At 46.7% G+C, this 16132-nt stretch overlaps 3 protein-coding genes across 3 annotated transcripts; 2 read left to right on the top strand and 1 right to left on the bottom strand.

Annotated features, from left to right (window-relative positions):
* Window positions 1-2136: 2136 nt before the first annotated feature.
* Window positions 2137-3698, bottom strand: dad1 (defender against cell death 1). Its single transcript, XM_057055726.1, has 3 exons — window positions 3383-3698; window positions 2751-2905; window positions 2137-2355 (listed from the first exon to the last, which is right to left on the bottom strand). The coding sequence occupies exons 1-2, from the start codon at window positions 3591-3593 to the stop codon at window positions 2775-2777; spliced, it is 342 nt and encodes a 113-aa protein (XP_056911706.1). The 5' UTR covers window positions 3594-3698; the 3' UTR covers window positions 2137-2355; window positions 2751-2774.
* Window positions 3699-3908: 210 nt separating this feature from the next.
* Window positions 3909-7901, top strand: abhd4 (abhydrolase domain containing 4, N-acyl phospholipase B). The gene is made up of 8 exons (XM_057055717.1): window positions 3909-4189; window positions 4698-4783; window positions 4917-5021; window positions 5124-5412; window positions 6674-6855; window positions 6934-7045; window positions 7167-7353; window positions 7453-7901. The coding sequence occupies exons 1-8, from the start codon at window positions 4140-4142 to the stop codon at window positions 7540-7542; spliced, it is 1101 nt and encodes a 366-aa protein (XP_056911697.1). The 5' UTR covers window positions 3909-4139; the 3' UTR covers window positions 7543-7901.
* Window positions 7902-10585: 2684 nt separating this feature from the next.
* On the top strand, window positions 10586-16028 carry LOC130538318 (AFG3-like protein 2). Its single transcript, XM_057055716.1, has 15 exons — window positions 10586-10816; window positions 10887-11039; window positions 11421-11492; window positions 11687-11811; window positions 11879-12152; window positions 12229-12366; window positions 12440-12593; window positions 12681-12788; window positions 12857-12982; window positions 13047-13157; window positions 13443-13558; window positions 13830-14030; window positions 14337-14531; window positions 14654-14771; window positions 15676-16028. The coding sequence occupies exons 2-14, from the start codon at window positions 10920-10922 to the stop codon at window positions 14759-14761; spliced, it is 1848 nt and encodes a 615-aa protein (XP_056911696.1). The 5' UTR covers window positions 10586-10816; window positions 10887-10919; the 3' UTR covers window positions 14762-14771; window positions 15676-16028.
* The last annotated feature ends 104 nt before the right edge of the window (window positions 16029-16132 follow it).

The following is a 16132-nucleotide window of genomic DNA, read 5'->3' as shown; positions in this document are numbered from 1 at the left end:
AGCTGTTAACTTAAACACAGCGGGTTTGGCCGGACGCTGAAATATTGAGACTTCAGGCGCCGCTGTTGATTTATGTTCGGCCTTTCTCGGGCTGACACTTTTCTCATTTCCCTGGGAAAACAGAGGAATCATTTGCGTGACGCGCAGCGGCGCGCCTCTCGGATGGGCGGGCGCGTCACGGTGCGTCTTTCTCTCCCGCTTGTATGAACTCATGTCGGTGTTAAACACGTTCTTAAGCAAAGAAGTGCTGAGCGCGCGCCCTTCCCACACGCAGGGAATCCATTTGGCAGGCTGGAATAAAATTATTTCATGGCCAAAAAAAAGCCTTTTCTGGATTCCCTCCAGTCCCAGTTGGCTGGATTAAGCTTTGTCACACAGCTCTGCACAGTGAATTAACAAACAATTATTCCAAGCCGCTCCATTTGGGCCATGAGGGGTGTTGACCACGTCCCCAATGTCCTTCCCTTTATGCGTCTTCTACCAAGCCTTTTAAGGCCTTTCCCTCTGGGCAGAACTGGAACCGACTCTTCGGGCTGGTACCAGAAACGCAACCTAACCTTCCACTGAGGACTCCACTCCCCTCTCTCATTGTTCGCTTCTGCTTCCATTCGCTGGCAGTGACTTTAAATATGAGGAATCATTTCCCCATTTTGAAGTGACAGCTGGGATCAGCCGAGGCAACAAAAATGGAATTCTTCACGTCTCCTCTTCAGCCTGTCGGGGTCAGGGTGGGAGCCACTGGAGCACCGAGGTGCATTTTAAATCTGTGTTTCTACCTTGGCCAGTTTTTAGCATCGACCGGCTTCTCCGTGGACTTTAAATTCATGAGTCCATCCAGCCCTTCACTCTCCATTTATCTGCTCCGTCTGGTGGTGAAGAGAGAACCGAGCAAACTGTGAAAACTGAGCAGGATCATCTGTCTCCTTGACAATGAGGGAGCATAAACTGCCTGTAATTGTCAGAGGGTCTTTTTCTGTGGAGCTCTTTAAATCAAATCGCACATCTGCAGACATCGGTGGCTTTATTTCAAATCCATTCGGAGGAAAAAAGGTTTTGTCAGAAGCGGAGTTGATGAAGGAATTCAGCATTGACTGTTTCAGAGAGGTTTAAGTCTCCCATAAACAGCTGTCACAGAGAATTTATCCATCACCCTAACCTGCACAAGGAGACGCCTCTGGGTCTGAAACATTAATAAACCTTATCTTCCATTGACCCCCCCTCGATCAGATGTTTAACTTCTAATCTCCGCTGTAATTTATCTTTGAGCTGCCTCCATCCAGAAATGATTGATGTTAATCTTACCCTTTAAAGTTGACGGTGGGCAGACAGAGGATCCCATTTGCTCCTAAATCAGCACGAGACGGAGATTCCGATCTGACCTTTGCAGGGAACAGACGCGCGAGGCCGGCGCGGCGCCGCTTTGCCACCGCTGTATAAAGTCACTTTCATATCCAGCTCAAACTGGCCTGCGGTTGCACCCCAAAGCTTCTGCACGGTTGGAAAAGCCTCTCGCCGCTTGTCTTTATCCCTCTTAGCGTGATGGGCACAAAGCCAGCGGCTCTCCTCTCGCCTTGACTATGCAGCTCAACTTTTAATTAATGATGTAATCTGGGGGGCTCGTGAGAAGTCCGGCGGGGGGGGAAGGAGCTGGTTTCTTGAAATTTTCTGCCAAGTTTTTGAGCAGGACTATTGATGATGAGCGCCGCCGAGTCAGATTTAGAGGATAACGTCTCCTTAGGAGACCCAGTCGAGTCTGGGCGTGCACGCGGTGCGCGTTGGAAGCAGGAGAGCGGAGCTGCACGGCACCGGGCTCGCTCATTATGTCTGAATCAGCACCAACATGACACTTGTGATGATCTCAGTGCTGTTGGGATGCCAACCGCCCCCCCCCCTCAGATTGGATGTCAATCAGCCGTCACACACACTGACTTAATAATATAAAAATGGCCTGGAGGGGTTCTGTCAGTGTTCCTGCTTATCCTGACACGGGGAGGGACGACACCCAGGGCTGACAGGAGCAATAGCAATTACATGTAAGATCACCGCCCCCCCTCCGTTTGTGTCAGAATGCTGTCAAATCTAAGTATTTGGACAACTCAAACACATTTACTGAATAAAACCCGAATTCTGAAGATCTTGAGGCAGAGATTATTTATTGCAAACTCATGGAAAACTCGTGCACTGCTGGTCACCGTTTCAGCTTTTATTTTGTCAGTGCAAAAAAGGGAATGTCTGCAGGATTTAACTTTAGAAAAAGAAGACAATTATGGCCTGTAGATTGTTGTGAGCCGGATGTGAAACGCCGCCAACGGTGAGGGGCATCGGCGGTGTGTTCTGAAGCGGATCTGATCCAATCTATCAAAGAAAGAGAAGTTTTGGGACTTATTATTCCGAAGAAAACGGAGAGAGGACAAGCGGTTTGGCCTCTCCTGCCGCCTGGAAGTGCAGGAACTCAATAAAAGTTCTCCAACAAGGCAAAAGCAATATGAGGCACCCCGGGAGAGTTCATAGAGAAGTCTGTCTTCTTTCCCATTGAGTAAAACCAAATGATAAACAGTTAATGTGGCTGAGAACACCCAAAGGACAAGCGCCCAATAATCAGAAACCTGTAAGGTAAAAATGAATAAATGCAGCTTCCCTTTCATCAAGACGGGCTCGTTAGTTTGACAAAATAGTCCACATCTACTATAATAGAGGTATTCTGATACAGAGAAACACACAGATTTGAAATTTGAACAGGCATTTCCCACCTCCGAGAGGGGCAGAGCGACGATTCAGCCGATGAAGTTCATCACAACCAGATGGAGGACCGTGTGAGCGAAGAGGAAGTCGGCAAAAGCTCTTTCTGGGGAGATGGACAGGAAGTCTCCTTTGTTCTGTGGGTTGATCTGGATGCGAAGACAAACTGCGAGACAAAAAAACAAAGGAAACATGTCAAAAGTTCTCGAGTCATCCAGGGCAAAGAGAAATCTTAGCCGAGCTGTTGCACTTATGACATTACTGTTTTAAGTGCTGCAGGTGCATGCTTTAAAATCCTGAATGAACCTGACAACAGCTGCGAACATGCAACCAGCCACAGGAATAACACATGTATGTCAATGGCAAAAGGTATGCACAACTATTATCAATGGCAAAAGGTACGCACAACTATTATCAATGGCAAAAGGTATGCACAACTATTATCATACTGAACAATCATTTCACTATGGTCATGCCAATAACGCCACGGTCCATCCAATGCTTTTTTAGGAATGAGCTCATTTGAAAGGTTAGCATTAGCAGTTAGCTATCCTGACGTCAAAGACACGTTTAATAAAAGGATATGTCCTGGCTATTTTTCACTGGAAATAACAGCTGATTAAAGGTCTAAATAAGTAGATACCTGCGAGGATGAACGAGCCGACACATGAGATGAAGCCAGAAAGAAAACTATTGAACGGGAAGGTGCCGACGAGCAGGCAGTAGAGGAACTGCAGCGCTCCGGTTAGCAAGATGTACAGCAAGTACGCGTCCACCACTTTCAGCTTGTTGGGAGTCGTTGTCGTGTACTCCTCCAGAAAACGAGAAATAACCGATATTACGGAGTTCGACATGGTTCGACGTTAAATGTGGTGCCAAAGGGGCCAGCGGGCTAATTTAGCATAGGTCCCTTCCTCAGACGAATGAGTGACGTGTCCTCTTGAGCCGGAACTGGCAGTGGTGTTGCAAAAAATATCTTCCGACACCTCCACAGCCGGAATGATTCTTCATGCCGGCAAAGAGGTATGACATTCGACAGATCATCCACTCTGACGTATTTTTCCAAGACCCTAACAAATGTGTGGTGGGCATTCTTGTTTTGAACTCAAGACAATAATGACTATTACACAAAGATTTGAGATTAATCTGTGATGAATCATTGTGTAGAATAAATATTCATTTTTTGTTAACTCTAAGCCCATTTGGACTGGAAACCATTAGTCCTTGTAGTCCTGGATGAGGCATCTTTATAGTAGAACATCTTTGGGATGGGTCAGCTGATCAAGGAATTCACGTTACAAAACATTAGATAAACACACCGGTTATAAACACATCCAGAAGGCGTGTTTTTTCACTGTAATTTGTCTCATCTGCAGGAAGTCGCTGCGAAATGTTACACAATGGACTCTCCTGCGACCACAGCTCCGATGCAGAACGATTGTGAAACAGAGTAAGTAAACGAACGAATGTCACCTCCGGAGAATACGGTTGTGATGTAACTCGGCCAACCTTTTGTAAAGTACTCGTGTCTTGTATGTAATTTTCTTTTATCACGTATTTGGATCTGTAATGTTCTGCTGAATCTTTGCATGACTCAGCGATTTGAACGACGCGTGGTTGCCTAACAGGTAGAAGCTCCGCAGGTGGAGCTGCTGAAGTGATAGGAATATACCCTCATAATTAACTCAAACATGAGGGTAAATTAGAGTTTACACGAACATAACTACAGATCCCACTGCTGATGAGGATTTTGCTTTTCATAATATTAATGTGCGCTAGTCCTTTTTTTGTATGTGTCACTTTTCTTGTTCTTAAGAGTTGAATGGTGGTTGAAGGTGACGTTATCATATATTCAAATGTGCAATTCATACAAATAAAACTAACAAGGAGAGGGGAAATTGAAGTCACACTTTTCTTCTGACTCCATGTTTTGGGGTTTTTTTGGGGTTTTTTTAAAGGTCGAGTTCAATCTGGAGCTGGTGGCCTTCCTGGCGTCCTACGTCCATGTCCCTGTTAAAGACCACAGAGTCCAAGATTCTTTCCTGTGAGGATGCTTTGACTCGTACTTTCTTATTAAAACCCACAAGTCCTTGCCATAATACGCGCGTACTAGCATAGCTGTTTATTTCTAACCTCATTAAAGGCGCTCTCCTCATCTCTCCTGTTGGTCACTACAGGTATTCAGAATGATCTATTGGCTCGATTTGTGACCCTACCAAATCAGGAACGAATATGGACTCTGACTGTCACCAACAAATCGGTGACCAAACCCACAGAACAAGGTATCGGCCTGTCTTTGCTTTCCAAATTGGCTCTGGTCCTTGAATGCTGTTTGCATCATAAAACCCTTTGTTCTCTTTCCTGTCTTAATTTGATCCCCTAAGCCTCAAAGACTCCTCTTGTGATGGTCCACGGCTTTGGAGGCGGGGTTGGCTTGTGGATCAGGAACTTAGAAGCGCTGAGTCGCTCACGGCCTGTGTACGCCTTTGACCTCCTCGGCTTTGGCAGGAGCTCCAGGCCCTCCTTTCCCTCTGATGCTGAAAAGGCGGAGGAGAAATTTATCGCGTCTATTGAACAATGGAGGCAGTCTGTTGGCCTGGAGAAGATGGTGCTGCTGGGACACAGTCTGGGCGGTTACCTGGCAACCTCATATGCTATCCAGTACCCCTCTAGGTAAGGATATGAATGGGGATGTCCTGTTTAGCGTCAGATTGTCAAGGAAACAGATTTTCTCTTGAATAATTTCCTGGGGAAGACTTCTGGTACTCAGAGTTTTTAAAGACCTTTTAATAAAACGCATTCATATGCGAATCAAGAAGGATGGAGTTCTAACACAGTGAAATGATAAATAAATATGCAAATATATGCACGATAAGAGCAGCTATCAGAGGGGGAAAAAAATCAAGTAAGTCCAGGAATTGAAATTGCAAATCATCCAGATCTGAATCTAATTTGTATATTAATGATTTCCCTCCATGCAAATCCAAGGTTGTCTGGTTGTCTGGCCACCCGGGGGGGTGGGGGGGGGGGATTGGTGTCGGCAATTAGGCTGCAGTGGTTCCACAAGTTTCTGTCCATCACCCAAAGAATGTATCCTATGACATCATCATTTTTTGGGAGTTTAAAGGCTGAAAACAGGAAGCATCTGGTTACAAAAGCAGACACAGTTTATTCTCTCGCAGCAAAGGGAACCAGTTAAACGTGGTCAGTGGTGCGCACGTGTCCGAGCGCAGATCCTCACCTTTGCACGCACTTGGCCTTGAACTGATCGTTACATTTTATCTCAGCCTTCTGGAAACTTCCATAGTGGTTGAAGCAGTTAACGGCGTATGCACGCGCTCCTGTTTCTCCCTTTGTTCTTCATTCTTTTACACGGTAAAAAGAATTTAATTTCTAAATCAGCACCTGTCGCGCAGCCTTCCAACAGCAACCAAAGCTGGTGTGTCGCTTCAGTAACGTGATGCTGATGTATGTGGGTTGTCGTCTACCCTATAGAACCATGATGAATATGGATTTTGCTCTAAGTCTGCATAAATCCAGGCCTGCCAGTCCTAATCAGCAACCAACGATGGAACAGATTGAACTCGTATTTCAAACCCTACAGCAGCGTAAGGCAAAATCAAAGCAGTTAATCAGAAAGTAAACCAGTTTTGATGATTTCCCTGCACCTGCCTCTTAGACAAACAAACCTACACGTGACCACAACTCGCAGGAAGGTGCCCTTTGCCCGATTTAGCAGGAATATTCCAACGGAACACTTCATCTTCTCTGTTCAGTCTTATCTGCAGCCGCCACGCTGGTCTCTGCTGAAGGCTACATGTCTCATTAACACCAGAGCGGCTGATACAGATGCAGGTTTCTGCATGTTAGAATGACAAACAACTGCCGGCATCTTGTCTCCTATTCTTCAGTTTTGTAAACCCCATTCTTCCAGGGTGTCTCATCTAATCCTGGTGGACCCCTGGGGTTTTCCCGAGAGATCCCAGCCGCCCACCCAAGACGGTCAGGGGGCAGATGTCGCAAAGAGGCCGGGCCTGCCTCGCTGGGTCAAAGGTATTGCAACGGTGGTTTCCTTCTTCAACCCTCTGGCGGTCATCAGAGCTGCAGGGCCGTGGGGTGAGGCATCAGCTACGCTGCGCTTTCTCTAACAACGTGCTAATCGCAAGCTAACCTGACGCCGTGTCGCCGGTTCAGGTCCAGGCCTGGTCAACCGATTTCGTCCTGACTTCAAAAGGAAATTCGAAGACATGTTTGAGGACGACACCATGACGCAGTACATTTACCACTGTAACGCCCAAGCGCCAAGGTGAGGCGTCCTTTAGTCCCATATGAACTCGATGCACGTTGGAAATATGAATCATTTTAATTAGGAGAAATGGGGGCAAACCTGGAAGAAAAATAAATAAAATTGTAAATTCCCCTCCCAGTGGCGAGGTGGGTTTCCGCGCCATGTCGGAGTCTCTGGGTTGGGCCAAGAGGCCCATGCTGCAGCGGGTTCACCTGCTGCCCCCGTCCATGCCGGTCACCATGTTGTACGGAGCGCGGTCCTGGGTGGACAGCTCGTCGGGGGAGAGTGTGGCCCAGATCAGGAAGCAAGCCCACACCAAAGTACTGGTGAGTAGCTCCCAGCGCTACGCTAATGTCCTTCAATTTAGATTTATTTGTGTAGCGGCTGTTTTACTCATCCTAATTTCCTGTTTGTCCCCTGTATAGATGATAGACGACGCCTCTCACCACGTTTATGCTGATCAACCAGAGGAGTTCAACAGGGTGGTGGAAAATATCACGAAATCTGTTGACTGACAGATTCGATTGTTTCAATCGTGTTCTTCTTTTGTCTTCTTGCATGTGAAGAATCTGGACTGTGTCTCACCTCATACAAAAGCTCTTATTGTAGTTCTTAGTTTTGCCTGTATTTTTAGATTTAGAATGTTTTATTTAACTACAAAATATATTTTTGTTTCTACAAATGTCTCATCAGCGCCACTTTGGGTGTTATTAATTCATACGTGTGCGTCTGACATCAACACTGTACATCATACTCATCTGAATCACGTCTTCTTTCTGTCCAAAAGTATACAATTTGTAATTTTATACAGTAAAACATGTAAAATCTATTGAAATATCAAACAGTGGGGGTGCAATGAAGTCATTTTACGAGGCTTCCGCTGCAGTTTTTCTTGTGTTATTCATGATTTACAGTTGAGGGAAGGATTTTTTTCAGCAAGTTTGACAGCAGAGACAAAAACGGGAGGCGGAAATATCAAAACCTTTTAGAATAAAATGATAACGGGACCGAATGTGGTGGCAAAGGGGACCAATAACCTTTTAGAAAGCAGATTAAATCTCTGATTTCTCATGTGAGATGATGGAAACCCAACGGTGACCGAGCCTCCCCATTTGTGGTTGGATTTCTAGTCTTGTAATGTTTTACCGGAGCTCTGCAGTGGAGAGGGTGCTCACCAGCAAGGTTATGGAAGCGTTCCGAACTGGAGGTGCTGCAGCCAATTAGGGGAAGCTGTTGAACCACAAGTTCATCCGTGGGATCTGGTTGAACCCCCGAGACATTAAAAATAGAAATGCACTTGCCAGTTTAAGAGTTTGTGGAGGGGCACATCTTCCTCAAGGACCTGCTGCTCTGCACAACAGAATTGTGCCATGATTGGGGCGGCAGCAGTGTTGGCACAGAGTTTAGCCCCATGATGCAGTAATGAGTCCTTTTCTAAGGGAGTACTTGGTTATGCAGAGCCTTTTCGGCAGCAGACGAGCAGGAGCATCCATTTAATTGAACAGGTGTGACTGCATGCAGGCGAATCTCGAAATGGAGATCGTGTACTTCAGCGTGACAGTGTGAGTCAGCTCCACGGGTTGAGGCCCAGCGGCGCCCCCTATCGATAAAAAGAGAACTGCAGTTGGAAACCGCAGGCAGGACGCGTGTGGCGTCACGCAGAAATGACTTCAAACAGCAAAAAAGGGGATCAGAGTCCCTTTTCAACCGATTATACCATGGAACCTTGTGTATGCCCTCAGCTATAGACTATTCTAGTATTGATTATCTTCAACCACAACCATGTGCACAATTTGTGTTATCACCAAAGTTTAGCACCCCCCCACACACACACATCATACAGTTCTTTTTACAGTTCTTTTTAAAGTTCAAAAACCTCCACAAACATTCACATTGAGGAAAACAATTGAACACTACGACTGGAATTAAATACTAACAAAAAAAGACAAAAACAGATTCACTAACAATGAAATCCTTGGACTCACCAACACAAATCTCCACAGCACCTGCTTATTTTGGAATAAAATTTATCCTGTTTCTGGCACAAGTTAAAATGCTTTCATGCCAAGAATGATGGCTGAACAGGGGAAGAGGACACAGTGACATCTGCTATGACTATGGAGAACAACTGTATTCAAAAATAATAATAAATAATAAAAACTGCACCAGCAGTGGAGCACAAACAGAATATCTGTAACAGCAGAGCAAATACACCTGAACCTTTGTAGGTCTGATCTGAAAGCTTCGTCTTGGTGATGACGATCATCTTTTTTAGTTGTTTTTCAAACAGACACCGGCTGTCACAAACCCCCTCGGTGGCCGTGAAACTATTTGAATGAACGCAGGTTACAGTTTTCTGTGGCGTTGAACTTATCAGCTCTGCCAAGGAGGTTACGTAACAACCATGTTTGTCTGTGAACAAAAGCCAAGTGTCTTTGATTATAAATGGCTTTGATCATCAAGCAAAACACTATGTTATGTAACCACCGATTGGCTAGCTAGCTTTCAAGGAAATCCTTCTGCTCATCACCTCTGTAATTGAAGTTATACCTTTTTTGCTTATATCCTTTAGCCAGTCAGTGTTGGTGACCTATTGAAGTTGCGTTTAGGGACCGTTGCTGTCATTCCATGCCTCTTTTTCCACTGTGACAATGGCTCACTGTTACCTGCGACCGTCCCTGGGGTGTAGGAACCTGTTCAGGCTCCTGTTGCCCAAGGTTTTGTCCAGGCAGGAAGGTAGACATGCTAACACGGTGCTAACTGGAGCCGCTACAGGGGTCAGCACACACTTACATAACAATTACTTCAAATACCAAATGTGTCATCAAAAATGTTCATCTGAATAAGACAAAGACTTTTGTGTTTTGGTTTCTGCATGGATCACATCATTGGCTGGTGCTGTCTTGATGCTCAGGTGGCATCATTGAACAATGCACGACAGCTGGATCACAGACGGAGCGTTCTGAATGACCTGTTGGGAGCAAACAGACTGAATTCCAAACTACCAAAAGGTGCTGTAAATCTGCCTCCTAATGAAAGCGGAACAGATTTTATGTATAATCCTCTATCTTTTTCTTCTTTTAAATAAGCTGCATTCCTTTGTGATTTGAGGATTGAATCATCCTTGATCATTCTGTGGCTTTAAATCCTGACTATTGACTTAAATCTCAGACACCAAACGTGGTACTCAGGGATCCTCTGGAGGAGCAGGAGGACGTTGGGATGAGCTGCACCGGTACGGCCGTCTACAGAAGGTCGGTGTTGACAAAGTGAGGCTGCAGCTGCTGGCTGATGCCTCAGGAGGTTGTGCTGTTTTCTGGGTGACGTTCAGTGGAACCATTCAGAACTTTCTTGTTGGTCAGGTGACGTCATTGAGCGATACGAGACAATTAGGAAAAGCACGGAGCGTTCTGGGTGACCTGTTGGGAGCGTATAGATGGAGTTCCAAACCACCCAATGGTGCTGTATCTGTGTGTGTGTGTGTGTGTGTGTGTTGTGTGTGTGTGTGTTGTGTGTGTGTGTGTGTTGTGTGTGTGTGTGGTGTGTGTGTGTGTGTGTGTGTGCGTGTGTGTTCTTTGTGATTCAGGTCAGATTGTGGACCCACTGAGGATTGAATTATCCTCAATGATAGTGTGCCTTTAAATCCTGAATATTGACTTTAAAATCTCAGACACCAAACCGGGTAATACTCAGAGATCCTCTGGAGGAGCAGGAGGAGGAGCAGGAAAACGAGGAGGAAAACGAGGAGAACATCGGGATGAGACCCACTGGTACAGCCGTCTGCAGAAGGTCAGTGGAGACAAGAACTAAGTGAGGCCGCTGCTGCTGACTGATGCCTGAGGAGATTGTGCTTTTTCAGGGTGACGTTCCATGGGACAATAAAGAATTCCGGATGTTTTTCCTGACTGGGCTGGCTTTCTGGACAACCGTCGCCTATTATTTCCTCTTCAGGGATGGAGGACATGAGGTCAGCTGGAAGGAGTTTGTCAACAACTACCTCTCCAAGGGAGTGGTGAGTGTTTGAGTGGAATCTTTGTTTAGCCAGGTTCTAATTGACGTGGCGGAGGCAGCGGTGAACCCACATCTGCATTAAAGTGCTGTCACATACAAACAAGGATAAACTGGGGACAACAGGCTCCAAATATTACAAACTATGACAACAGCAGGCAAACCAGATGAAACTACAACTTTAAAGTCACCATTGAGCGAATGGATCTGCCAGGGTCGGCAGAAACAAGCCCCAAGCCAATTCTGATCTGACGGCGTCGCTCACCTCCAAATGTTCTGGCTTCTTCCCTCCACACGGGAATACATTTGCACGGAACATTTGAGGATGTCAGTAGGTTGTGGCTCAAGGCCGGACTAACCAAAGGTACCTCGTTGGATCCCACAGGTGGATCGATTAGAGGTGGTCGACAAGCGCTACGTCAAAGCCGTTTTCTCTGCTGGAAAGAAGCCGATGGGCGTGGTGAGTTCCTGAAGAACACCAGCCACAGAAAGTTAGCAGATTGAACTTTAGCGATGCTCAGAGCATTGTGGGGGGTCCCCGTCGGTGTCCGTGGGGGGCTGTGTTGTTAGATTAAAGCTGAGCTGCAGGAGGACACTTGTTTATGGCGTTTTTAAAGCTGCCACCCACAGTATTCTGTTGTGTGTTTGCAGCGGTACGTGTGGTTTAATATTGGAAGCGTGGACACATTCGAGCAGAACCTGGAGACCGCTCAGAAGGAGCTGGGCATCAAGGGCGAGAACCGTCTGAGTGTGGTTTACACCACCATGAGTGAGGGGTGAGTCTCTTTATCACCTGGGGCAGCTTGACTTGTTTCTGTGGTCCAATGCCATCTTCTCCTGCAGAACGCTACTCTTGAGCATGCTCCCCGCTCTGCTCATCACTGGGTTCTTTATCATCATGCTCGTTCGGGATCGACCTGGGGGTGGACATCCTGGCTGGGGCATGAGGGGGCTGTTCAGCTTCAGTGAGACGACGGCAAAGATCCGAAAACATACGATTGAAGTCAATTTCAAAGATGTGGCTGGGTGTGAGGAGGCCAAGCTCGAGATCATGGACTTTGTTAACTTCCTGAAGAACCCTACACAGTACTTGAACCTGGGAGCCAAGATCCCAAAGGTGGGGGTAAACATAGGTAGAGGGGCTTGGTGGGTTCTGGTGATGGATGGAGGACCTTCATGTTTGTTGTGTGTAGGGCGCCATTCTGACAGGCCCTCCGGGAACAGGAAAGACTCTTCTGGCCAAAGCAACAGCAGGCGAGGCCAACGTCCCCTTCATCACCGTTAATGGTTCTGAGTTCCTGGAGATGTTTGTGGGCGTCGGTCCTGCCAGGGTAGAGAAAGAAAAATGCAAATAAGCACTATTGGACTCCACAAAGATAGAACAAGGCTTTGCTTGCTGTGCAGGTTAGAGATCTCTTTGCGATGGCCCGGCACAATGCGCCTTGCATCCTCTTCATCGACGAGATCGATGCCGTGGGGCGAAAACGAGGGCGAGGAAACTTCGGAGGACAGAGTGAGCAGGAGAACACGCTGAATCAGCTTCTGGTGGAGATGGACGGTGGGTGACAGGAACCTCGGGACGCCACTGCGCTTGAATCTTCTGAAACGATGTTGCCACGTCTGTCTCTTCCCTCCGTCTTTTCAGGGTTCAACACAACCACCAATGTTGTGGTTCTTGCAGGAACCAACAGACCAGACATTCTGGACCCTGCTCTCATGAGACCCGGCCGTTTTGACCGACAGATTTACATTGGTGAGAAAACAAATTGTCAATTCGCAAAGTAATAACTGTAATAACTGTGTGATAACAAATGTTGTCAGACCTACCTGATATCAAGGGTCGAGCATCCATCTTCCAAGTCCACCTGAGGCCTCTGAAGGTGGACCAGACCCTGAATAAAGACACTTTGGCATTGAAAATGGCTGCACTCACGCCTGGTTTCTCAGGTAAAGGCATGTCAGGGTCCAGGCATCAGTGGGACAGTCTCACCTATTCGGCTTCTCTTTTCAGGGGCAGACATCGCTAACGTTTGTAATGAGGCCGCTCTGATTGCTGCTCGCCACACTTCAGATTCCATCAACCAAAAGCACATTGAGCAGGCCATCGAGAGAGTGATTGGAGGTGAAGTGACACGTTCAGGAGTTTAAATTGAAGGCTGCTACGTCGCTCGGTGCAGGTTTTAAAACGGAGACCGGCTCAAACACAGCGTGTCTCTCATTTAGAGCCCTGCAATTTAAAACAGAATTCAGAGAACTTATGACTGGGGTGCAACTTTAAATGGGCACTAGAGTAAAATCAGTTCACTTCCCTCCAATTCCATCATCTGATTTCACAAATAAACTCAAATCTGACAATGAGATTTCGGAGCTGAAAGGAAGAACCAAATGGATGAATTGTGTGTTAAAGGTCTGGAGAAGAAGACAAAGGTCCTCCAGCCGGATGAGAAGGAGAGGGTGGCCTACCATGAAGCAGGCCACGCTGTTGCTGGGTGGTTCCTGGAGCATGCCGACCCCCTGCTGAAGGTCAGCTCATGGATGATGTCACAGACTGGCTTTATGTGTTGTGGTCAGCGTTCGCGGGGCCAGGTCCTGGTCCAGGTTCCTGGCTTCATCTCAATGGTTACAGCCTGATGATTTCCACCAGATTTCCATCTGAGGACTGACAAGACTTAATAGAACAGTCTGACTTAGCAGCAAAGGAAGTTATTATTTTAGAATTTAACTTACAACAGTGCTTACACCTCCAAGCATGAGAGGGACACTTTTTAAAGACCATTCTGTGAAACCCCTGCAGGTGTCTATCATCCCCAGAGGAAAGGGTCTGGGCTATGCCCAGTACCTGCCTAAAGAGCAGTACCTCTACACCAAAGAACAGCTGCTGGACCACATGTGTATGATCTTGGGAGGCCAAGTTTCTGAGGAGATCTTCTTTGGCTGCGTCACCACTGGAGCCCGGGACGACCTCCAAAAGGTCACCCAGAGTGCCTATGCACAGGTCAGAGTTCACTTATCCTCTTTTTTCTCAGATCGTCTTTTCATTTCGGTTCTGTTTGGGAAACCGTAGTTGCAGAGTAGGTGGAGAACACGGAACAAGTCAGGGATGACACTCAGACGTTCGTGGAGGTTCTGGTGCAAACAAAAAGAGCAGAATGTTTTGTCGCCACGACCTGAAGTGATTGGGCTCCGTTTCCATGACAACGCAGAATGGAAGAAATGAACTTTTGAACAAATGTTTGGTTAGAAAGTTGTTCTCAGGAAGTTGGGGGCTACTGTTTGAATGCCTGCCCCCTCTGTGCTGCAGATCGTTCAGTTTGGGATGAACCCAAAGGTGGGTCAGGTGTCCTTTGACCTTCCTCAGCAAGGTGAGATTGTTCTGCAGAGACCTTACAGCGAGGCTACAGCTCATCTCATTGACATCGAGGTCCGAGCCTTAATCAGTGAGGCGTACCAGAGAACTCAGCAGCTGCTGAACAAGAAGAAGGCCGAGGTGGACAAGGTAAAGGTGTTCTGTGTGTGTGTTCTTCAAGCGGCTCAGCATTTCTGTCATCTAATCTAAAAACTGTACTTTTCCTGGATGTAGAACACAACACCTTTAATAAATTCTGCCCCACTCTTTAGGTGGCACTTCGGCTGCTGGAGAAAGAGGTTCTAGAGAAGAGTGACATGATGGAACTGTTGGGAAAACGCCCATTTGCAGAAAAGCGAACATATGAGGAGTTTTTCTAGGGAACTGGAGGTAGGGACGAGGACACAACACCCCCAGAGAGAACTGGGACCGTGATAGGGTGGGCAAGGAGGAGGAATGCTTTTCTAGAGGTTTAGCCTCGTCATTGATCTGTTTGTTGCTCTAAATTAGCTGCGAATAAGGAATAGTTAGATGTTTTCTTTGGGCATTCTGACTGTGACGGTCAAACCTGGCGACACCCTTGCACCAGGATGGACATCGTTGGTCCAAGCTCTCTGGACAACAGTCCAAATGCCTCCAGTGAGGCATCACAAAAGTGATGGAATCAGCAGCTACACATCCTGCTGTGACGCTGAGAGGATCAACATGAGACGCAATAAGGAGTTTCTCATGAGTGATCCTGCATCATAAGCCCTCCAGGGAAGGCGGGCGCCTCGCTTGCCTTCTCAGAGCTTCATCTGGGGACACAATAAGGGAAGCAATGGTAAGCTCAACGGCTGGAATGTAATCCAGGCTGACTCCTGCATGGCTGCCCGGGTCTGCAGAGAGACAGGGGCAGGCCTTGGTGTCCCTCCAACGGGCCTGCAACTCCTTCAGGTGGTCCTGGTGCAGTGGGGCCAGGCCTGCACCTGAAGAAGGGTTAGGGTTGCTTGCAGGTGCTGCTTCTGCCTATTGTGGTATATCCATGTGCAGATGCTCTGGGGCCATACGCATAATAGCATTCATGGAGCTGTCCTCCCTCTCAGCCCCTTAACTCGAAGCAGAGGGGAGCGTCCCAGATCAGGAATCAAGCCCATCCCAAAGTGGTTATGAGTAGACACAATCAGGAAGAAGTCATTATCCAGTTCTAGACAGGAAGAGTGTTTCTAGCTCTACGTTGATGTCATTCAGTTCATATTTATTTTGTAATAGAAGCTTTATAGATGCACAGATGATAAACGATGTTTCTCTCCAGGTTTATGCTGACCAAGCAGAAGATTTCAAGCATGGTGGAAAATATATCTTACTCTGTTGACAGACCGCTCGGATGCTTTCACCATTTAAGAGGTCTGTAATCTTTCTCAGTAACATTCAAAGTGGAGTCATTATTCATACATTGTTGTCTGACATCAATGATCAATTACTTCAACTAAAATATTGGTTATGAAAAGGGGGATTGTACTTCTGCTGCATCGGAGGTTCAAATAAAAGTTAATAAAAAACATATCTATCTGAATCATGTTTTCTATTACTTCAATTCCCCCAATACGTAATGTTTGTAATTTCATATACTACAAACATCGAGAATCAACCGAGTTTCACTATGCACTTTGTGACCCAACCAGTAGAGGTCACCAACGAGCACCTTTTTTCCCCTGGGTCTTTAGGTATCTGCGTAATACCTCGTACTAAACCTAAATCAGTGCATATGC

This window comes from Takifugu flavidus, chromosome 15 (genome assembly GCF_003711565.1).
Source record: "Takifugu flavidus isolate HTHZ2018 chromosome 15, ASM371156v2, whole genome shotgun sequence".
NCBI lineage: Eukaryota > Metazoa > Chordata > Actinopteri > Tetraodontiformes > Tetraodontidae > Takifugu > Takifugu flavidus.
The sequence above is the reverse complement of the archived record's forward strand: the minus strand, read 5'-3'. Positions and strand labels throughout refer to the sequence as shown.

Coding starts and splice junctions, on each gene's coding strand:
- dad1 (XM_057055726.1), bottom strand. CDS start 3,593: ATGTCGAACTCCGTAATATCGGTTATTTCTCGTTTTCTGGAGGAGTAC. Junction 2,906..3,382: donor CGGCTCGTTCATCCTCGCAG/GTATCTACTTAT, acceptor TTTGTCTCGCAG/TTTGTCTTCGCATCCAGATC.
- LOC130538318 (XM_057055716.1), top strand. CDS start 10,920: ATGTTTTTCCTGACTGGGCTGGCTTTCTGGACAACCGTCGCCTATTAT. Junction 11,812..11,878: donor TACACCACCATGAGTGAGGG/GTGAGTCTCTTT, acceptor CTTCTCCTGCAG/AACGCTACTCTTGAGCATGC. Junction 12,789..12,856: donor TGACCGACAGATTTACATTG/GTGAGAAAACAA, acceptor AAATGTTGTCAG/ACCTACCTGATATCAAGGGT.
- abhd4 (XM_057055717.1), top strand. CDS start 4,140: ATGGACTCTCCTGCGACCACAGCTCCGATGCAGAACGATTGTGAAACA. Junction 4,784..4,916: donor AGAGTCCAAGATTCTTTCCT/GTGAGGATGCTT, acceptor TGGTCACTACAG/GTATTCAGAATGATCTATTG. Junction 7,354..7,452: donor AAGCCCACACCAAAGTACTG/GTGAGTAGCTCC, acceptor TCCCCTGTATAG/ATGATAGACGACGCCTCTCA.